We start from the raw sequence: 23,452 nt of genomic DNA, 5'->3' as shown, positions 1-23,452 counted from the left end.
GTGGTCTATCATACCATATTGGGATAAAAGCAATCCACAGGGTTTCATTTTCTGTAAAAACAAAAGAAGAATCTCTTTTCCAAAGTATCATATCCTTAGATCCAAATTCTGAAGTCAAGGTATTTTCAAAATATCTATGTTGGATTAGTTCAGCAGCATTTATAAACACATATCTTTTAGCAGCTGTTGCTACTTCCTCAGCATTCAAACAATTCAAAGAGAGCATAATAGCATACAGTATCAAGATTCTCTGTGTATTTTCCATCTTTACATGGCTTTATTTTAACCTGTTTTTTTATTTTTATTTTTACTTTTTGAGACAGGTTCTCTATATATCTTTGTCTTGAAATAACTCTTTAGACCAGGCTGTCCTTGAACTCACAGAGATCCGTCTGCCTTCCCAGTGCTGGGATTAAAGGTGTGCTCTACAACACCTTGAACTCACAGAGATCTGTCTGTCTCTGCCTCCCAGGCATCCGGATTAAAGGTGTGTCCTGCCACACCTGGAAGTCACAGAGGTCAATCTACCTCTGCCTCCCAAGTGTTGGGATTAAAGGTGTGTACTACCACACCCAACTACTTTCTTTCTTCCTTTTTTACCCTAAGAACTTTAACCTTTAGCATGCATATATTTTTAACACAGTGTAAATCATTTAGAGGTTTTCTTTGTTTTTAAATCTCTCTTTAGTGTATCTCTCTCTCTCTCTTTTTCTGACCACACGAGTCTTTAATTTACCAAGCAATATAAGTAGGATTAAAGCCGTGGCTTTGACAGCTAGATCCAGCCCATTTCTGTGATTCCACCCTTGTGGCTGAGGTACGGGCTGTAGCCATGTTTATCACCACAACTCTGTGGCTGTTCAAGGTCCCTGCCAGCAAGCAAGCTGCAACAGTGTCAAACAACAATCAAAAGCTCCATAGTCAGGACCACCTGCTTGAAAGAGTCAGAGTTTGCCCTGGCAGGATGGCCCAGAAATCTGGCATTTTAAAACAGCACAGCTTTTTTCCTGCTATGGCTGAAAACCGAAAAACACATGCTCAGACCCGAGAAATTGCTGCTACCAATAAGCCATGCTTTCCTCTATTCTTTCCCAAGCTTTCTCAGCTTTCTGTGGATTCAGTTATCCACGTGGGTGCCATTCTGTAGTGTGAAGCTGTGGGCTGTGTTCCCGCCGCCCCGCTCCTGGCCGCCTGGATCCTGCACGGCTAGCTTTATACCCGAAATAACAACACACAAATTGTATTCTTTTAAACACTGCCTGGCCCATTAATTTCAGCCTCTTACTCACATCTTGAAGAGCTCACTGATTCCTCCTCTCCATCCCCTAGCTCTCACTGAGGTACATTGTGTATCACTATGTCTGGCCTTTAACTTGGGTGTTGAGGATTCAAGCTCAGGTCCGTAAGCTTGCATGCAAGCCGTTACCCCCCTGAGTTCTTGTGAGGTCTTCATGCATGACACTGGACACCCTCTCTGCACCACTCTTGGTGTGCAGGGTGCACGGGAGGAACACTGTTGCCTTGAGGTTAGGACTCTGTTGACACAACTGTCCATGCATTGGCCATGACACGGGGGTGTGACTGCCTTGTGGGCCAGATGCCTGAGTAGCCTATGTCCCTGTGAGGAGTTCCAAGGGACTCGTTGGACCATGCGAGATGTGTGTAGCTCTGCATGGAACGTCATCCTTGTATTGCAGAGGCAGGAGGGCTGAGGCCAGCCTGAGCTACAGTAAGTCCCAGGATAGCCAGGGTTAGACGGAGAGGTTCTGTCTCAAAATAAAAATAGATAGATGATAGATAGACAATAGACAATAGATGATAGATAGATAGATGATAGATAAATGATAGATAGATATAGATATAGATAGATAGAAATAGATGGATAGATAGATAGATGATAGATAGATGATAGATAGATAGATAGATAGATGGATGGATGGATGGATGGATAGATAGATAGATGGATAGATAAAATGCCTTCAGGAAAATAATTTTGAAGATTTTAAAGCATCATTGGTTTGCAAAGCTGTTCCGGATGGAAGCTGTCTTTGGTCTATGTGTGTCCTGTCTCGGTGATACACACTTGACTCTCCCTCTCTCTGTGTCTTTAATGTGTGTGTGTTCCTTGTCTGTCCGTGCATAATGTGCCTTCCGTGTTCACAGAGGCCGGAAGAGGGCGTTGGAGCCCCTGGAGCTGGAGTTCCAGATGGCTTCTGGGTCCTCTGCAAGAGCAACAAATACTCTTAACCTCTAAGCTGTCTCTCAGCCCGGTGCTGGAGAATTTAGAATGCTCAGGACCTTCGAACCAGGTTCTTTGATTCTACACAAGGCCATTGAGCTCCAGGCTCTTCCGTTCAGACGTGGGCATCTTTGGGGCTGTTGCCCTCACCCAAGGCTCACTTGCCTTCTGTAGACTCCCACGCTTTTCCTCTATGTCAAGTTTGTTTCACTCAGCACAGAGTTTCCCTGAGTCACCCTGTACCAGCGCCATGTCCCTTTCCGTGGCTGAGTGGCACCCTATGGTATGAGCATGTGTTCTTTCTCTATTCACCTGTGGCTGAATGCCTGAGATGCTTGCAGCTTTTGTCTCAGGACCAGAGCAGCTCAGAACATTCCTTTCTTTCTTAAAAAAAAAGAAAAAGAAAAAGAAATAAGATTAATCTTGCTTTTAGTTATGTGTAGTACATGTGTGTCTGCGTGTATGTACATGTGAGTGTAGTATGCACAGAGGCCAGAAGGGGGCATCTGGTCCCCTGGAGCTGGCATCATAGGCAGTTGTGAGCCGTCATGTGGGTACTGAGAACCAAACCCAGATCTTCTGCAAGAATATCAAGGGCTGTGATGGTCTCAGCCATCCCTCCTGCCCTGACCATTGCTTCCCATATTCGTTCATTTGTTGAATTGTTTGTTCTTGACACAGGGGTCTAACTGTGATGCCCAGACTGGCCTGGAAGTCATCATCGCACTAAATTCCTGAATTCTGAGGTCATGGGAAAATGCCTGACTTTCCTCCCAAGACTTTGTTTTTCCAGGAGTTGATGCCATGTGTGATTTTATTTCTCCTGGGTGAGCAAAGCTGTGGACCGAGGAGTCAGTGGGAGTTGAGGCAAGACTGGACTTTCTCCAGATGTGGGGGCTATAGCATCCCAGTGCTACCCACAACCTCCCCCATGTGCTAGTCTCCCGCACCACAGCTCTAAAGTCACCTAGTCGGGCTGACAGGGGGAAGGCTTTACCTCCCTATTGACCCATCTACCATCTATCATTCCGTTTTTCTATTATCCATATCTATCCATCCATCATGGTCTATCTAACATCTATCTCTTTATTATCTATCCATCCATCTAGACACGGTTCCATTCTTCCTTTTTAAATTTTATTTGTTTGTTTGCTTGTTTATTGTTTTTTTTGAGACAAGACAGGGTTTCTCTGTATAGCCCTGGCTGTCCTGGAACTTATTCTGTAGACCAGGCTCATCTCGAACTCAACAGAGATCCACAGGCCTCTGCCTCCAGAGTTCTGGGATTAAAGGCATGTGCCACCACTGCCCGGATTAATTTTATTCATTTCATGTGGATGGATGTTTTCTGTATATATGTCTGTCTGCATACCAGGTGCCCAGGGTGGCCAGAAGAGGGCGTCAGATCCACTGGGACTGGAGTTGCAGGTGGTTGTGAGCCACGGTGTGCTGGAAATTGAACCTGGGTCCTTTGCAAAAGCAGTCAATGCTCTGATCACTAAGCCATCTCTCCAGCACCAGGGTCCCATTCTGTAGCCCAGGCTAGTCTGGAACTTCAGATCCTTCTCCCTCAGTCTCCCAAGTGCTGCCTCTGTGTCTCATTCTTCCATGTGGCTATGGTCCCCTCTGTCGTGGGAAAACCCAAACAAAGCCATTTAGAACCCTTAGAGTCTCTGAGAAGTTGTTTTGGAGAGAGTATGCATCCGTGGGTGTGTGGCCTGTGACTCACCAGCATGCTCGCTTGGCTCAGTGATGCGGCTGTCTTTGTCTCATAAGCATCAGACACTTCTGGAAATGAGCCTTGTTCTCTTTGTCCTGGGTTTTTCTGGCACGAGCCTGCCTCCCCCCCAACTTCCTGCAATTCCTGTCCACTTCACCAGCCTGGGATGGCTGAGTGGGGGCGGCGGAGGGGGATTGTGGCTGATGTCACACAGTGTGACATCCTGCAGAGGGGAGCCTCATTGCTTACACACAAAGCAGAGTGGGAGCCAGGAAATTGATCCTCCCTCCTCTTTGGCTGGACCCTGAGAACGCCGTCCAGGTGAGTTCACAAGGCCACGGCCCCTCAGAGGCAACCACAGGCCACATTAAGTGGTTGAGAGAATCAACAACACAAACTCTTCCAGCCTGCTCTCCCTTCCCACCTCGCTGTCCCAAGTTCACCCGAATGTGAGCAACAGCAGATAACTGTCTCCTTGCACTAGGCTTCCCTGGGAGCCAGCCCCAAAGACCTCCTTTGTACCTCTAGGCCTGCAGCCTGTCTTCTACCAGAGGAGAGAAACTTTGCAAATGGATTAAGCTGAGCAGGGGATCATCCTGTGTCATCCGGGGCTCCACATCATCTATCAGGTCCTCGGAGGGAGGCAGGTGGCAAAAGACTGGAGACAGTGCCCTGCTGCCTCCGGAGGAGGAGGAGGATCCTGCAAGCCTAGGGATGAAGGGATACAGGCCCTCTAGATGCTGTGATGGAGTGGATGGTGGTATCCCCTGGAACTGCACTGCAGGCCTGGAGTGTAGGCAAGAGATGCCCGTGTTGAACCTCTGACCCCACAACTGCTTAGGAATAAAAGGGCATTTATTTGTTTTTTTATTTGTTTGTTTGTTTTTTACGGTGCTGGGATGTAACCCAGGGCCTTTGCACGTGTGATGTGAGTTTTCTTTCACAAAGCCATGTTCTGAGCCCTTTACTGGGCAACTCTAGGCAGGTATACAGTGTGCCTGTCTCAAAATAAAACCAAAAGGCTGGGAGAAGCTCAGTGGGCAGGGCACTCACCCAGCATGAGCAAAAAAGCAAGCCCTGGCTTCCACCTGCAGAGCTGCATGAGGCAGGCAGGGCAACCCCACCTGTCATCTAGGCTCAGAGCTCAAGGCTAGCCTTTGCTCTAAAATAAGCTTGAGGCCAGCCTGGGCTACATAAGGCCCATGTCTAACAATGAAACACTTCCATGTGCAGATCTGTCTTCTGCCAGGGCTGAAGCTCGTCCCTGAAGGAAGGGGATGTGGATGGTTGGCCGCTGTCCCTCCTGTCACCTGGCTATCCTGGCCGGGGAGAGAAACAGAGTCCAGAGTCAGGGTAGAGAAGACAGGGCTTTTATTCCGCAGCAATCACACTGCCGTGGCCTGCGTGTCACATGGACAGTGGCTATGGCACAATAGAATTTCTTAAAATTAGAAATGAAAACCAACCAATGTCACAATGCAGATGGAAAGTGGGGTGGGAGCCAGGGCCTGGAGTGGGGTGCAGGAAACAGGAAATGCTGTGTGATGTCCTATCTGGCCATTGTGTCCCAGACACTCAGAGAGGGTGCGTATGGCTTCTGCTCAGGACAAGGGATGGCTTGGCGACTTCTGCTTGGGTTGGAAGTCCCTTCTCGGTCGCCCAAGCTAAAGCAGATCTCACTGTTTGTGTCTTTACCTTTTTCTAGACTGTGTCTATAGCCCTGGGTGACCTAGAACTCGCTCTGTGGATCCGGCTGGCCTTGAACTCACAGAGATCCCCCTGCCTCTGCCTCCTGAGTGCTGGGGCTAAAGGCCTGGCTCCTGATGGCTCCCTTGTGTTCAGGCTTCTCCAAGCTGAGGCAGGGATCTGGTGGTTAGGACGGGACATGGAGACTACTCTGGGGCCCAAGGTCCACCTTTCCCCAGGAAGCAAGAGGTCACTTTGCCCTTGGCCTGCAGTGGGAGGTTTATTCGGGCATAGATGATAATTTGAGCTTTTCTTCCCAGAGTGGAGGAAGGAAAACTCGCTGTGACCACACATGGACTGGCCATGGCATCTGCTGCTAGCAGCCTCACCCGAGGGAGGCTGAGGTGCGGGGATAATGGAAGAATGAGCTGAGTCTCACGTAGCCCAGGCTAGTCCCGAGTCCATTATGTGGCAAAGAACGAGCTGCTCCTTCTGCTTCTGCTTCTGCAGTGTGCCCATGCCTGGCTTCGGCAAGCTGGGGATGGAAGCCCGAGCGAGGTTCTGGCTACCAGGTGAGTGTTCTCACTACGCTGCAGCCTCAATTCCCAAAATGTGCTTTTCTCTCTCCTTGCCAGTGAGGCTGGATACGTGCACCCCAGGGCTCTGGTTCACACCCTAATGCAAGGTGGCTATAGTTTTGGGGAGACACAGTGGCTTTTCTGATCCCAACACAGGTTTAGGGAGTCAGGGTCTTCCTAAAGCTCCTGATCTTCCTTGACCAGTAATGAGGAGTCAATGCACAGGAGGGGTCTGACCTTCAGTCTGTGTCCTCTGGGAGCCAGCCCAGGGAGGGGGGACGGGGTCCCCTTTTAGCACCCGCAATGTCTCCCCTTAGTCTCACCACGGATGTCTTTCCCATGCCCCATCAGAATGAGTTGGGGGCCGTGCCACCTTACCTAGGAGGTAGGTTGTGCCCGGAGGGGCTGGGAGGTGAGGTGGACTGAGCAAGACTCATTTACTTTCCCCACGGGCAACTTGGGCAACTGTCCAGGGACCAGCCTGGTTCAGGTTCTTAGAAGCTGATTTTCACCAGGGCCACAGGACAGAACCACACTGGCTTCATTTCTGCTGTCTGCGCCTGCACTGGTCTTCCCGCGAGGGCCTGAGACCGCGGGACACTCCTGAATCCATGGTTATCCTAATGCTGAGGATACCTGCAAGGGTTGGCACAGCCAAGCCTTTTCCTCCTGCAACCTGCCACTGTCACTGCTATGTATAGAGGCCGGGTCTCTTCGAATCCAACTCTATGCCAGGCAAAGAAGCAGAGGCCAGTCATACATGTACTCTGGAGGCAGAGGCAGGAAGATCTCCAGTTCCGGGCCAGCCTGGATGACAGACTATTCTCACAAAATAGAAAGTGGAGATCTTGCCTAAAATCCCCCAGTGAGGGGGCTGGGGATGTGGTCAAGGCGGAGCCCTGCCCAGAAACCCCAGTGATTCCCAGTGATTCACTAGGGGTGTGGTCAAGGGAGCCCTGCCTAGAATCCCCCAGTAATAAATAGACTGGGGGCGTGGTTAGGGTAGAGCCCCGCCTAGAATCGCCAGTGATTTACTGGGGGCGTGGCCAGGGTGGAGCCCCGCCTAGGATCTTTCAGTGAGGGTGGAATGCAGAGCTAGTCTACAGTCCTCACACTGAGGGTCTCCTGTTCCAGCCAGTTGGAAAGTGATTTGATCCAAGGAGGGGGAAGAGGGATCCGGAGTCACAGTCACCACCCCCATGTGGGATGCAGGACCCCATCTCTGTGGCTCTTTCTCAATCACTTCAAAAGAATTAACCCTGCGTTTCTGCCCTCACAGGGCCTTGGTAACGGGAAAATGGGGAAGGAGCTGCCAGTGACCACATGGGTCTCAGGCTTAGGAGAAAACAAATCACCCACTCAGTCATACCAGCAACTGCTCGCTCTGTGTGGGGACCTGGAAGTCTGTTTCTGAAAGGGGCTGGGTCCCCAGAGAAAGGACATCACCGCGGATATGACAGGACCTCACTCAGGAGGGACACGGGCAGCACAGGGTGCCTTGTGTGTCAGGTGGAGTAACAGGTCAATGCTGGCTATATTCCTCTAGTTCTGAGGCAGGGTCCCTCACTGGGGTTCAGTGCCCTAGGGATCTTTCCTTCTGTCCCCCAGGGCTGGGGCGTAGGCATGCCCCCCTGCACCTGGGCTTTGTGTGTGGGATCAGAACTCAGGTCCTCGTGCTGGTAAGACATGCATCTCACCGGCTGAGCCATGTCCCCAGTGCCAGCTAAGGGGAGTTTTATAACAGTCCCATCACTCAGGTTCCCAGGGGTGCTTGACACGAGGGGGTGGGGGCTGCTAACATCTGGGCGGGCAGAGGCCCACGGAGGGGTCGCAAACGCCACCTTATTCAGGAGGATCTGCTTCAGTTAGTTTCTGTTTCTTCAGAAATCAAAGTGTGAGAAACTCAGATATTTTTCTCATAGTAAAAACTGGACAATACGTGGGAGGGCAGGAAGGGCAGAGAGAGAGAGCAAGAGAGAGAAAGAGAGAGAGTGCTAGAGAATTATGCAGGGCTTTTTGTCTTTGAACGGGTTCTCAGAGGCTGGCACGCCGACCAGCAAGGGGTCGCTCCTGGCATGCTGCTCGCAGTAATTCATCAGTTCTGACGAGGCTTTGGAGACCTGTGTAGCACAGGAGAAAAGGGAGGTCAGACCGGGGAGCCGCCCTCTGCAGCCACCTGCACTGACTGACACGGGCTGCACCACGGAGGATTTGAGGACATTGTGCTCGGTGACAGAATCAGACAGAAGGCCACGCAGTGTGGACTCCATGATCCAGAGACAGGAAATGGCTACATGGTCGCTAGGGGATGGAGATGGGGAAAGCGATGCCCCTGAAACAGGCTTTGAGTAGACAATGGGGATGTGTAAGAAACACTGTGCACACACAAGATACCACTCACAGGCTGGGCAGTGATGGTGCACACCTTTAATCCCAGCATTTGGGAGGCAGAGGCAGGTAGTTCTCTGTGAGTTCGAGGCCAGCCTGGTCTACAGAGAGAGTTCCAGGACAGGCTCCAAAGCTACACAGAGAAACCCTGTCTCGGAAAAAACAAAAATAAAATAAAATAAAAAGGTACTACTCTCAGGTACTGAGGGCGTGGTCGGGGTGGGGCCCCGCCTAGAATCCTCCAGTGAGGGGCTGGGGGCGTGGCTTAGAGGTCCAATGTTCCAGTTCCTGTGGACCTCTGGGTTCCAGCCCCCACATGCAAAAGAAGCAAAGAGAGGAACGGGACTTTGAAGGTTCTTCAGCATAAGTTGCTAGCATTTAAGCAAGCAGTGCTTGGATTCCTTCCGCATTAGATCCACTCCCATCCCACTCACGATAGGTGCCTAGGAAAAGCCTTGCCTGTCATCTGACCAGGTCAGTCTGATACCTCACACCCCAGCTGGCCCCTGGGATCCCTCTGTCACAGCTTTCCGGGGTCTCACTGTCCCCTCAGCTGCAGCCCAGGCATCAGCTCACCTGTGACATCCTCCTCAGAAAGTTGGCTGCTGTCACTCGCTGGCCACGCCCCCTGCTCTCTGGCCGCGCCTGGTTGAGGGGCTACCTGCGTCTGCATCTTAATAGGCCACTATTTTGCTGTTTTCTTTTCTGACGCGGCCTCCTGTAGCTGAGGATGATCCCAGGCCAGCACCACCGAAGTCTGCTGCACCCTGCCAACTCATCTAATCACCCTGCTGCTAAGCCGCCCACAGGTCTTTTGTTACAGAGATGGGGTCTCACTTTGTTGCCCCGGTTGGCCTGGAGCTCCCCTGAGTCTAAACTGACAGGCGTTCACTACCACAGCCATCTCCCAGGCCATTTAGTTGAACCCCCAGTTACCTTGCTGTGTTGGAGACACTGGGAACCTGGCTCGGCCAAGCTGCCGGGCCCTGGGGACAGGGACAATCGCCTCTCAGAGCCTGTGGGCTGCTGCCCTTCAACATTTGGACGCAGACTCCTACTTGGAAATTCATCCTCTGTGACCCCAAGAATAGCCTGTGAGACCTCGAAATAGCTGGTTTGGGAACAGGGCACTCAGGTCCCCTTCCAGAGTTCTCCCAGGCCTCTATGGTTCTGATGGTGTAGAAGCCCAGAGTGCCTGCGAGGGTGACCAGGCTAATAACACCCCATGCCACCCGCAGACTGGACTGGCTGAGGTGGGGAGGCTCCTCCCGACTTCAAAAAGGCCCTGATGAATCACAGAGCACCCTCCACTCGGGCTGGGGGTTGGCACCAGACCAGACACAAAACCACTTCAACAAGGACCTTGTTCTGTGCCCGGCCCCAAGGAATGCTTTGACTGCCCAGGTCGGCCAAAGACCTTCAGCTGGGGCCCACAGGCCTCCTGTGAGGTGTCCTGGGCCCAGCCTGGCCGGAGAGCTAGGGTCACGTGGGATCAAGCCCATTTGTGACCACATATCACCAGGAACGTGCTCAGACCATCCCCAACTGAAAGCCCCTGGAGCCCAGTGAATGACTCTGTACGGGCCATGTTGATTAGTTAAACAATAAGGTTTGGTGGTGCTGGGCATGGATCATCAGGTGACCTCTTGCTAGAAAAGCTGAAGTCCTCAGACCACGCCCCCAGCCCCTCACTGGGGATTCTAGGCGGGGCTCCACCCTGACCATGCCCCCAGCCCTTTTAAAGTATACAAACCAGTCTTACTGCAAGAAATGAAAATCTGAGCTGGGCGGTGGTGGCGCACCCTTTTAATCCCAGCACTCGGAAGCAGAGGCAGGCGGATCTCTGTGAGTTCAAGACCAGCCTGGTCTACAAGAGCTAGTTCCAGGACAGGCTCCAAAGCTACAGGGAAACTCTGTCTCGAAAAACCAAAAAAAAAAAAGAAATGAACATCTGGGGCTTGGAGAGATGGCTCAGAGGTTAAGAGTACTGACTGCTCTTCCAAAGGTTCTGAGAGCAATTCCCAGTAACCATATGGTGGTATGGTGGTTCACAGCCGTCTGTAATGAGGAGATTTGGTGCCCAGAACACTGTATACATAATAAATAAATCTTAAAAAAAAAAACGGGCGATGGTGGCGCACACTTTTAATCCCAGAACTTGGCAGGCAGAGGCAGGATGTCAGAACGAGTTCCTGAACAATGAGGGCTACACAGAGAAACCCTGTCTCGAAAAATCAAAACTAAAACAAAGCAAAACAAAAAGCAAGAAATGAAAATCATGAATCAGCTAGCCCCATATGCTTCATTCCTCTGTCTGTAGTCACCAAAGAGAAAGACAGCGCTGTGGAGAGGACCACGGGTCAGAAAAAGCCGAGCCGCAGCCAATGGAACACTTGGCGTTTCTCAGCCACACGCAACGACTGTCTCCTGGTGAGAGCTTCAGAGAGCCCTGTGAGTGCCCCAAGGTCACACAGCCAGAACACACACGGAGGAGCCACTCCGGGTCTCCCTCTACCCTGCCCGCTCACCTTGATGCGCTCGATCCCGGCTTCAATGCGCAGCTGCTCCACCAGCTTCCGGGCCTGGGCAACGTTGTTAGTCCCTGACATCATCAGCCATCAGCCTGGACCCCACCGTCCAGAGAGCTGAAAACAAAGAGGGGTGGGTGTGAACCTGCTGATCAAACCTGTGGACCTTGACCCCGCGACCCCGCCGACCCCTCAGAGGACAGTCCGTCCCTGTGGGTCTGCGGTCACTCCAGCCTCTCACAGAGTCGTTCATTCACTTGAACGGTCCGGAGACTTGTGACCAGCATGGCCCAGGCTGGGGCTGATGATAATTCAGCTGAAGACTGTCCTGACCTGGCCTCAAACTCACAGAGATTCGCCTTCCTCTGCCTCCCGAGTGCTGGGATTAAAGGTGTGCACCACCACTGCCTGGTTAAGACCCCTAACATTTTATTGTTTAAAAATATATGTGTATGTGCACCTGTTTGTATGTGTTAGAGTATCCACACTGAGGTAGGAGACAGCATGTGGTTTCTCTGGGATTGAACACAGGTTGTCAGTCTTGGCTGCAATCACCTTTCCCAGCTGAGCCCTCTTGTCAGACCTTGCCAATAGTTTTATCAAATGTCACATTGGGCAATGCTCAATGGAATTGATTTATGTTTTTTTTTTGTTGTTGTTGCAGCTAGACATGAACAGACAGCGATTTTTGTTTGTTTTGTTCTGAGACAGAGTCTCCATATATGCTGGCCTGAACTCTTGGCCATTCTCCTGCCTCAGTTTCTTACGGTCTGGGTTGATAGGCTACCACATCCAGTTTAACAATGTTTTTAATCTGATTTCAATTCATCATCATCATCATCAATCATCTCTGGCCCTGCCTGGGGAGTGGGCAGATGATATCCAGCACCACTCTTAGGGGCAGAAAAGCAAGAACTCAGCCTGTGGCTTCAGAGAAATCGCTCCTCAGGACTTTCAAGGCAGGGCATGGAAACCTCATGGACTCCAACCTGAGATTTCTCATGAGCTAAATATAGTTGAGTACAGAGAAGAAGGGCAGGCCTAGCTGTGTGTTTTCTTAGGAAGCTGGGGAGCAGAAGCTGGGGATGGTCCGGCTCAGCACACGTATGTGCACATACATGTAAGAATGTGTCTGAGTGAGGGTGTGTGTGAAAATCAGTGTGCCCAGATAGAAGTGGGAACCGGTCAGTGTCTGTCTTCAGGTGTGTGCTGTGTGTGCACGGGGATCTCTGGAGGCCGCACATGGATGGCATGGGTGTGTGTGCGCTTGGCTCTGTGCATGCTAAGTCAGGGCTCCACTCAGGAACCCTGCTCCCAGCCCCTCTCGGGGGGATTCTTGGCTGATACTGCTCAGGTGTCATGTGTACACACACGCACATGCACCTCTGTGCATCTCGGTATGTACATGACTGCGTTTACCCACAAACACATCTGGACACGTTTTGTGCTCCATGCTTCTCCTGGTACATGGCTGCCTGCTGCACCTCTGCAGGCTGTCCCCTGTTGTCCCGGCAGAAGCATGTGTCACCAGTCAGTCCCTGACTCACCGCCCAGTCATGCCCCCATACACACACAAGCAGTAAGTCAACAACAGCCAAACATGAAGGCTGCTGAGTCAGCTGGGCTCCTTCCTTACAGGCAGCTGGCCACACAAGGCTCTGCATGTGGCAGCCCCGGGGGGTGGGGGGGTGGGAGTGGCTGGCTGTGGCCTCGGTGACTGTAGCACCGGGTTCCTGGCGGCCCTCAAGAACTCGGGACATCACTTGGGGTGACTTGGGGTGATGCTTTCAGAACAGCCCTGGGAGAGCTGCCAGAACTGGACTCAAAGGCCAGGAAGGCAGGGTTAGGTTTTAGCTCTCCTTGTGGGTGAGATATAATTACACCTTCGGTGTGCTGGGGGCATGGCAACCAGGCTCGGAGGAGACAGAGGCTCATGGAAACTGTTCTTGATGCTTGGCCTCTGCCGGCTCCCTGTCAGGAGCTCCCCCCATGACAGCCACATATGTCCCTGATGCTACCTGGAGCCCAAGGGGCCAAGTTACTCCCTTTTTGGGTCCATGGACTACAAGAGACCCTGCATCCCTGGTCACCAACCCTGCTGAGGCCCTTGGAAGTGGCCTACATGGTGCAGAGAGGGGAGGAGGAGAAGAGGTCCCAGAAGTTGGGGTCTCTTGGAGAGCCTCTTCTGAGGTCTAGGGGTGCACAGAGGTATCAGCCAGATGTGCCTGGGCTCCCGGGATGGTTCTGTGTGGCTGAGTCACGTCCCTCGCCTCATATAACCCATCCGACCCCAGACCCCAGCCCTCCTGTTCAACTGAAATTCCGAAGGCATGAGACTAACAGACAGCTGGGCAAGATGGGGTAAAATCCTCAACCTTAGAAAAGTGTGGCCATGGGAGGCAGAGGGGGAGACACGAGTCCCTCAGCCTACACTGACAGACATACAAAAACTCAAAGATCAAAGAAAGAGGCCCAGGTAAGGAGATGCACACCTTTCACCCCAACACTAGATCCAGAGGCCAACCTGGTCTACATGGCTAATTCTAGGACAGTCACAGGTACACAGTGAGACCCTGCCTCCAAACCCATAAGTACATACATACACACGTACATCATACATACATATATCACAATACACCATACATACATACATCATAATACAGCATACATCATACATACACCATAATACATACATCATACATACATATATCACAATACATCATACATACATCACACACATATATCATAATATACCATACACACATACATCATACATACATCATATATACACACATACAACATACATACATATATTATAATACACCATACATACATACATACATACATACATACATACATACATACATACATACATACATAGTCTGAGCAACAGTGGCACACTCAAGCGGCAGAGGCTGGCAGATCTCTGTGAGTTCGAGGCCAGCCTGGTCTATATAGCAAGACCCAGGACAGCCAGGGCTACACAGAGAAACCCTGTCTCAAAAATAAACAAACAAATAAGTGTGTAAATGAGTGTGGTGGAGGTGGCACTTGTGACCACAGGCACACAGTGCGACCCTGAGGAAGCCAGGGAGACGATGAGAGCGGGTCACACAGAAAGGCCTGAGGGCAGGCATGGAGGCGTGTGTCTCCACCCCAGCCCTCAGGAGGTGGGGGCAAAGGATCAGGCATTTAAGAGTGTGTACAAGGCCAGCCTTGGCTACCTAAAACCCCGGCCAACCAAACAACCACTGCCAAAAGTCAATAAAAACAGTAAGGGAAAAGGAGTGACCATGACAGCAAAACCCTCCCTAGACAGGGTTTCTCTGTGTAGCCCTGACTGTCCTGGAACTCACTCTGTAGACTAGGCTGGCCTCGAACTCAGAGATCCACCTGCCTCCGCCTGTTGAATGTATGGATTAAAGGCGTGGGCCGCCACCGCCTTGCAACAGCGAGCCTTCTTAAGGATCCCATTTAATGGCTTCTGTTAAGGGTCCTACACACACACGGTGAACCCCAATAGACAGAAGCTTTAGAAGTGCATACGGCCATGTAACCACCACCAGGACACATGCCGTTCCTGTCACCCTGACTTCCTCACTGTGTATAGTAGCTGGGATCAAAAGTCCTAGGACAGGAATCTCACGTTGTAAATGGCCTGGCCTTTCTCCCGCCTGACATCAGCGCGATTCACCTACTTGAGCCCTTCGTTCTTTTTCATGGGTGACTAATACTCCACCAAAGACAGAAGGCACGGGGTAGAGATGACTCGCGGGTAAGGGTGCTGGCGCCAAGCCCTCGGACCCACAGGGCAGATCTCCTGAAGCTGCCTGGGCTCCCCACACAGACTGCTGTGTGCGCGTGTTTGTTTTGGGAACAGGCCTCACCAGCTGTCACTGCCCCCAACCCGGCCGTGTAGCCGGGGATGCCCCGAGTCCCCCTGCCTCAGCTCTGCAGTTAGGACAACAGCATGTGTTTGCTGCGATATTTTGTTTTCAGTTACAGACTCACAGGCATTCTCAGAGAGCACACGCCTGGACAGAGCAAAACAGTGGAGCCTGACCACGCCCCGAGCTGCCTTCCCCACTCGTGACAGGCTCACGGGCGGCCCAGGCAAGTGGCAGAGGGCATCAGGGCCTCAGTGTGCTTGGGGAGGGTCAACAGGGCGGCGGGTGCATGGGTCCTGCTGGCGCAGAGCGCCCTGACCTGGCTCCAGGGCCTTGTGCCCTGGTGACACCGCATTTGTCCCCTGGAGCGAGGTCTCCCTTATCAGGAGAACCCTGTGACCCCAGCAGGTCTGTAGGTAAAATGAAAACATGCGAACTCTGGTGACACCACAGCTCCCAGAACTCCGGGATCAATGCTGCCGATACCCAGCTTTAGTTTCAACACCCAGGGCACCAACCCTGTTAGCACAGTGCTTGTGGCTCAGCGGGTGGGGGTGCTTGTCCAGCACACGGGAGGCCCTGGGTCCCATCAGAGCACAACAGAGACTGGCCATAGTGGAGCACACCTAGCAGAGGATCAAGAGTTCAAGACCACCCTTAGCTAAATAGCCAGTTTAAGGCTAGCCTGTGCTACATGAGACTTGGTCCCCACAGCAATAAATAGAGAAAGAATATGAAGAACACCAGGGAGAGCGAGGAGATCTGTGGAGGGGGATGGAGCCCACAGGCCCTCCAGGTCCCCGATGCAGGGGAACAAGGATGCTGAGCAGCTGTGGCCACAGAGAAGGTTGTGTCCAGATCCAGGTCAAGAGTCAAACACACACACAGCATGAGCAGAGGTGGCCAGTGACCAGGACGACCTGTGAATGTGGCAAGGCTGGTTTGCTGCACTCTGTTGAGAAACCATTACAGCCTAGGGCTCTTCCCCTCCTGTCCAGAGGCCATGGGGACACAGGCATCACCTCCATGCGCCCTCCAGGGGTACCTGGAAAATTCAGGGCCCAGGTGGAGCCCTGTGGGCAGGGGCCTGTAGCTGGGGGAGGGGAGCGCCAGAGAGTGCTTAGAACTCAGTTGTTAAATGAGCTCACCTACATAATTGAAGCCACAGCAGTGCCTATACCTGTGGGGAGGTGGAGGCAGGAGGAATAGCATTCAGGGTCAGCCTGGGTTACATGTTCTTTCTGTGAACCGACTGACTATGTATGGATCAATACAATCGTCTTCCCCAGAAGCTCAGATGCATGTCTCTGAGGCGGAGTCCCAAAGCATGATGAGGTCACCGCCAGGATCCCGGCCCTGCGCAGCTCTGGGAACTCGGAGGTTTGGAGGATACCCTGGATTTGAGTCTCACCTTCTCTACCCAGAGAAGAGTTGCTTTGAGATGGGGCGACAGGTCCCTGTTTGTCCTGCTGCACCTCTAAGACAGGAGCCCCACACCCGTGACCTCTTTCTGAGGCATTTGGACTTTGGAGGAAAATACCTGTAGATTGTCACCTTGCACAACCATAGTCAGATAATGAGGTCACTGTTTGGGGACAGAGAATAAAAACATGTGCTGGGATTTGCTAGACGGGGGTGGGGTGGGGTAATATGATAAAAAGTTTCCTGCCGGGGTATAAGGATGGGGGGCTCAGCCGGCATAGTGCTCATATCTTAGCTGGTGCAGAGCTCACCCAGCGTGCACAAAGCCCTGGTCCATCTCCAGCATGGGACATGGGGACAGACAGGAGCAGAAGGATCAGAAGTCCAGGTCATCCTTGTCTACATAAGGAGTTTGAGGCAAGCCTGGGCTACATGAGACCCTGGATCAAATTAATAATAATAATAAATACAACGAGGGAATATTCTAGAGTGGTGAGAATTTCTGTGCTGAAGTAATCTTCTGGCCTTGGCTTCCCAAGCAGCTTAGACTACTTTGCATGCACTGTTGGCTTACGAGGCCAGTTTGCTGTGTCCTGTGTGTGCATCTGTAGAGACTGCCTCAGTCTGGAGCCTGGGCCAGCCCTGAGCTCATGGTGACATCCCTCCTGAGGCTAAGGTGACAGGTGTGCCCACCATGCTTGACTTTTAAGCAAATTAAAATATAACAGTCAGGGTTGGTGAGATGGCTCAGAGGTTAAGAGCACTGGCTGCTCTTCCAGAGGACCTGAGTTCGATTCCCAGCAACCACGTGGTGGCTCACAACCATCTGTAATGAGACCTGGCGCCTTCCTCTGGAGGGCAGGTGTACATAGGCTGAACACTGTATACATAATAAAATCTTAGATGTTTTCCCGTGTATTTATTTTTCTGTGTGCACGTGTGTGAGCTCAAAGGACCTAGCTCAGACTCCCTAGTCTGTTCTCTGCTCATGTGGGTTCTGAGGAGGACTGGACTCTGGTTGCCAGGCGTGGCAGCAAGCTCCTTCTCCACGGAGGCCCCTCTCTTTCCAGGTCTCAGGTAACCCAGGCATGCTTCAAGCCGACTAGAGCTGAAAATGGCCCTACTGGCATGGACCTCAGGCCTTCAGTATGACAGTCAGCCCCAGCCACAAGCAACTCTGCCTATCCGTTGCTCCAACACTGAGGCTGGCCTCGGGTCATCAGTGAGACCAAGACAAAAGAAAAACAACCAAAAATAAAAATAAAATAAAGTTTAAAAAATTAAGAAAACGAAATGAGAATTAAATCAAGAAGCTGAGTGAACCTGAGTGACGTCATATGTGGTCCTGGCTGGCTGAAACTCACCGCAATCAGACTGCCTCTGCCTCCTGAGCCTCCTGACCTGGGACGGCAAGGCTGGGACTCTACTTTTAAATATTTTGATTTTAGTTGTGTGTGTCGCGGAGGCAGGAAGGGGGCATCGGGTCCCCAGAACCAGAGTCACAGGCAGGTTGAGCCCTGTGTAGCTGCCCTCTTCAGGGGCAGCTGGTGCGCTAACTGCTGAACCGCCGGTCCAGGCCAGTACGGCTCCACTTCAGAGCCTGGAGGCCACCTCCCTCCACCCCTCATCCCGCCATCTACCTTGGGAAACAATGACATTCAGACCCAAAAATGCCGGGGAACCTGTGGATGCCAGGCATAGCTCTCATAGTTGGGACGCGGCCACTGCCCTGGGCCGGGAAAGCACGGGCGCCCCTCCTGTCTTCTCCAGCTGAGAAAGCCCCAGCCGCTCAGACTCCTGAGTCAGGAGACAGGAATGTGGGGAATGTGGTGGTGGTGGTGGGGACCTGCCAGGTGGGGGAAGAAGCCGAAAAAGGCGGCCTCCCTCGCCGCAGAAGGGAACTGGCTCTGGTTATGAGTCTGTGCCTGTCACCTTCCAGAAAAGGATCCCAGAAGGGACTAAAGGATTCTTTAAGATCACAGCCCCGGGCTGGTGTGGTCCCAGGGGTTTCCAGGTGCCCTGTGCTACCCCCACCGACATGTGAGGGTGAGAAGGATGGAGCTGGGACCCAATTGCACCCTTCAGCCCAGAAGCCAAGCTTGGTGACACAACCGACTTAGAGGCCAGCCTGGGCTACATGAGACTCTGCTTATAAAAAAAAAAAAAAAGATGGATTGAAAATGAACTCTATCTAATTTAGAAAGAAAAATTAGAGACGGAAAAGATGGCTGAGAGGTTAAGAGCACTGGCTGCTCTTCCAGAAAGCCTGACTCCAATTCCCAGCACCCACATGGGAGCTCACCACCATCTGTAATGAGGTCTAGTGCCCTCTTCGGGAGTCCAGGCACACAGCCGGGCTCATATGCAGGCAGAACCCTGTACACATAAATAAACAAATCTTTAAAAAAGAAAAAAATGGGGCTGGAGAGATGGCTCAGCGGTTAAGAGCATTGCCTGCTCTTCCAAAGGTCCTGAGTTCAATTCCCAGCAACCACATGGTGGCTCTCAACCATCTGTAATGAGATCTGGTGCCCTCTTCTGGCCTGCAGACATACACACAGACAGAATATTGTATACATAATAAATAAATAAATTAAAAAAAAATAAAAAATAAAAAAGAAACAAATGAATTAGACTGGGGGGATCTGGGAGCAGCCAGCAGAGGGGATTCTAAGAAGGGGCCCCAGCCGCTCACTGGGGGTTCTGGGCGGGGCTCCACCCTGACCACGCCCCAGCCCCTCACTGGGAGATTCTGGGCGGGGCTCCACCCTGACCACGCCCCGTCTTCCTTCTACTTTCTGCTTCGATCAAGCCTTCCCTGAACTGCCCAGTCTAGGCTTCAATTCCCCTCCTCCTCAGCCTACTATAGCAGGTGGCAGGCTCTTGCTCCTGTTTCACTTCTGTCTCCTGTCAACATCCAGGAATATGGCTAATTTTCCCTCCCCATTTTCTCGTCCTGCCTGCCCCCCCCAAAAAAAAAAAGTTAGGAAATAAGTGGAAAACAGAAAACACAACAAAATAGCGAGTCGGCAGCCTGGAGGCAGCGCAGACCTCTGTCCACTCCCAGCAAGCACGTGAGGTTCAGAGCCCAGATCAGGAGCCAAACAAACCGGCAGAGAGCCAGGCTCCTGTCCCTGCACCTGCACGGCCCATGGGGCACTGCTGCATACACAGGCCTCAGCCACGACTGCACACCACTGTATACACGGGGTCCCAATGACAACAGCAAGCCAACTCTATATACAAGGGTCTAGGCAATGACTGCACACCACTGTATACACAAGCATCTTGATACAATTGCAAGCCAACTATATAAAGCAGGACCTTGGCAATGACTGCCTGCCTCTTGCACAAGGAGCCCAGGATTGGGGCACCTAGGGATGATTTCAAGGTTCTGGGTCATGTGATAGATTGTGCTTGTTTTGGTTTTTTTGTTTTGTTTTTTTCCAAAAATTGCCAATCTGCTTTCTGTGGCAGCTGTAATGTCTCCCCTCTTCACCCATGTGGGGCTAGAATGTTTTTCTAATTTAGTTGTGCAACTGTCAGCAGGTCTCCTCAGGCAGGAGGGAAAGTGGCTTCTTCTGGCCCAGGCTTCTTCAGTGGGTCCAGACCTAGGGGCTCCCACAGGGGGTGACCATGGCCCTCAGGGAACTCTGGGGACATGTGGCCGACAGTCAGGGACCTCCTGGTATAGAGTGGAGCAGGTCCCATAGAGCAGCCGACAGAGACAGAGCCCCGGTGGACAGCTCCTCTGTGCTGTGATGGAACCCTCACCACCCCCCCATTCCCAGAAGCTCTGGCATCGCATCAGACACAAAAGAGGACAAAGACACAGACCGTGGACAGGGGCAGGCACCTGAATGTCCACCCATGGGAAAGCACGTGTTGGGGCTCCCTGGTGAGCCGTCCCTAGGGTGGGTGGGCCGAATCTGCAGCTTCTCAGGGTCACTTGGTCACATGGAAGCAGGGCATGGGGTTGGCCATGTGAGGACACTCGGGGGACGTATTTCCAAGGGAAACCAGTGACCCAGATGAAAAACAGCATCTTGTGACCCGCTGCAGCCGTGATCGCTTTGTTCGCACACTAAATGGGTCCCTGTGTGGCTATTTTTAGAAAGAATAGGCATGAGTAAAATGTCCACAAGAGGCAAAAGCAGATTGGCCAGGCAGGTTCCCACTGCCAGCACGGAGCCCCAGAATAACTGGTGATGACCAAGGGTGACCCAGCAACGGATGGGTCTGCCACCTCAGAGACAGGAGCAGGAGAGAAAGGACCACTGTGTACCCATCTGGCCCTGGGGGGGGGGGGGTGGCGGCCTTTGGTCCCCTCGGCTGTGTGTGTGTATGTGTGTGTGTGTGTGTGTAGAGGGTGGCCCTGATCATGTGAGCATTTGTAATCTTGGGAATGGGGGCTGGGCCAGGACACAGAGCCCGGTGGCTCCTGTCAACCAGTCTGTGTTTCCCGGCACTGAGGAAATGCTGTCTCCCACCCTGGACCCGTGCCAGGGCACAGTGCGGCTCATGTCTCATGAGCCGGTAGCTCCTGAGTGGAAGAGAGGGAGGTTGGCTTGGAGAAACGACAGGCCTGTTTTGGGGGCTTGACAGACTCCTCCACGTCCCAGGGAAACCTCTCTCAGTCCTCTTGGATCTCAGTCTTACACAACCAAACTGCAGTTGCAGTGCTGGGGACCAGAGCCTGGCACAGCTTCCCCCCGGGTTGTGGCCCCTTCTGCTCTTGTCAGAGCCATCAGCACAGTCTCCGAGTCTCTGCCTCCTGTGTGTCACCCTGAGGAGGATTCTGATCCAGGGCAGTCCCCGGTTCAGTTTGCAGCCCCTGCTGCGGGAGGAGACATGCGTTCCCAGGCTTTAGTGTTTTCTCTGTGGATGTTTACAGAGCTCCCCATGCCCAGCACCTTCTATAAGCTGGTACTCTAGTGGCTGCTCCCGCTCTGCACATGGACGTCCCTCCCGTGCCCTCCCATGCTAGGATCTGGACTCAGGGCAAGCATCGCGAGTCTTCACAGACTCACAAGCTGTGGCCCAGCGAGGCCCTGTCCAGCATGAGCGCGGCCCTGGGTTCAGAACTTAATACTACAATAAATAAAGGGCAAAGGTGCAAGGAGTTCAGCGGGTAAAACACTTGCTGAGCCGTTAAGCAGCCATGGGTTTGAACCCCAGCACCACACAGGCACAGTGGGGCACGCCTGTGGCTGGAGCTGGGGCTCGGAGACATGAGGGTTCCTGGAGATCCCTGGTCTGAGTTCCTGACTCAGTGGCCCCCCTCAGAAAACATGGACTTCACTTGTACAGCTGAGCCTGCCCATACACGCCTCCACCACACACGCACACATACATAGCAAAAGTAGTTTAGAATGGACAGGGCTGGAGCAGCTAATGCACCAGTTCCCTGCACCCACATGGGGTTCACAACCCTCTGTGACTCCAGTTCCGGGGACTTGACACCCCCTTATGACCTCGGAGGGCACTGCACACACTTGGTGCCCTGACAGATGCGCAGACAAAATATACATAAAACAATTTTTCAAAAAAGATTGGTATAGCTGGGCAGTGGTGGTCACACCTTTAATCCCAGCAGCTTGGGAGGCAGAGGCAGGGTGGATCTCTGTGAGTTTGAGGACAGCCTGACCTATAGAGCATGTTCCAGGACAAGCAGGTGTACACAGAGAAACCCTGTCTGGGGGTGGGGAGAGATTGGTATAAGTGTATACAAGTAAGTTAGACAGCCTAAAAGACATGGCACCAATTATTAGGAAAATACAAATGATTGAATCGGACAGGTTATCCTATGCAGCCCTGGCTATCCTGGAATTCATTCTGCAGACTAGGCTGGCTTTGAACTCACAGAGATCCGCCTGCCTCTGCCTACCAAGTGCTGGGATTAAAGAAATGCTGTTTTAAAAAGAAAGTTTTGATGGAAATATTACCAGTTGCAGACAAGATTCAGGACCCCACCTCTGTCTCCAGTTTGGGGGTTCAGAGTCGTGGGCCCTGCAGAGCATTGGGTAAGGTCATGAGGTCCAGCCCAGCCTAGACCACATGAGACGCTGTCATGAGCAAAGAAAACAAGGCAAACAAATAAGTGAGATTAAAGAGAAATGGCTTCTTCCCGAAGATGGGGACACTGCTAATACTCTCATTTTGCCTTCCAATTTGTATTATTCCATGTCAGTGCATGCAGCCCCCTAGGCAAGGTCAAAGGGCACAGAGGTGCATGCACCAGATGAAGGAAAACAAAAGTCCGGGTGATTTCACGGAACATTTGGGAGGGTTGCTATGTCCTGGCTTAGGTTCCTTTGATGTGAGCCACGTGCCGGGAGGGTGGAGAACCAGACGTTAGGTTAAGCCCTGTGACTGGGGACAGACTGCTGACAGGTGACTGGGGGCTGGAGAGCAGGAATCTGATGCCAGAGCAGGCTGGGTCAAGAGGAAGGGAAACGGGGCACGAGACAGCATTAGGGGGAGGGCAGACTGTGGGCCAGTGTCTGGCAAGTGCTGGGATACACACACACACACACACACCACACCACACACACACCACACACACACACACACACCACATTCCACACACACACACCACACACACACCACACACACACACCACACACACACACACACCACACACCACACACACACACACCACACACCACACACACACACCACACACACACCACAGACCACACACACACACACCACACACACACACACACACACACACACACACACATGCACACACACACACACACGGTATTGGGAATGGAACCCAGAGACAGCAAACCAGCATGGAAAAACTCCTCACTCCTGATCATCCCCCCGCCCAATTTACTTTTTTAAAAATTATTTTCTTTAAAAAAAAGCTATGAATATATAAATAGCTGGGCAGTGGTGGCGCACGCCTGTAATCCCAGCTCGGGAGGCAGAGGCAGGTGGATCTCTGTGAGTTCGAGGTCAGCCTGGTTTACAGAGTGAGTTCCAGGACAGCCAGG

The 23,452-nt window shown here is 52.2% G+C and overlaps 1 protein-coding gene across 1 annotated transcript in view; it reads right to left on the bottom strand.

The window, feature by feature from the left end:
• Positions 1–5,367: 5,367 nt before the first annotated feature.
• Positions 5,368–23,452, bottom strand: part of Gng7 (G protein subunit gamma 7) — a 58,441-nt gene continuing 40,356 nt past the window's right edge. The window contains exons 3-4 of the mRNA XM_038337201.1: positions 11,140–11,256; positions 5,368–8,343 (exon numbers count right to left, since the gene is read on the bottom strand). Of these exons, the coding sequence (XP_038193129.1) occupies positions 8,218–8,343; positions 11,140–11,223 (210 nt within the window). The 5' untranslated portion in view covers positions 11,224–11,256 and the 3' untranslated portion in view covers positions 5,368–8,217. The remainder of the gene's footprint in view (positions 8,344–11,139; positions 11,257–23,452) is intronic.

Source organism: Arvicola amphibius, chromosome 1 (genome assembly GCF_903992535.2).
Source record: "Arvicola amphibius chromosome 1, mArvAmp1.2, whole genome shotgun sequence".
In the NCBI taxonomy this organism is placed as follows: domain Eukaryota; kingdom Metazoa; phylum Chordata; class Mammalia; order Rodentia; family Cricetidae; genus Arvicola; species Arvicola amphibius.
Note: the sequence above shows the minus strand (reverse complement) of the source record. Positions and strands in the feature narration are given on the sequence as shown.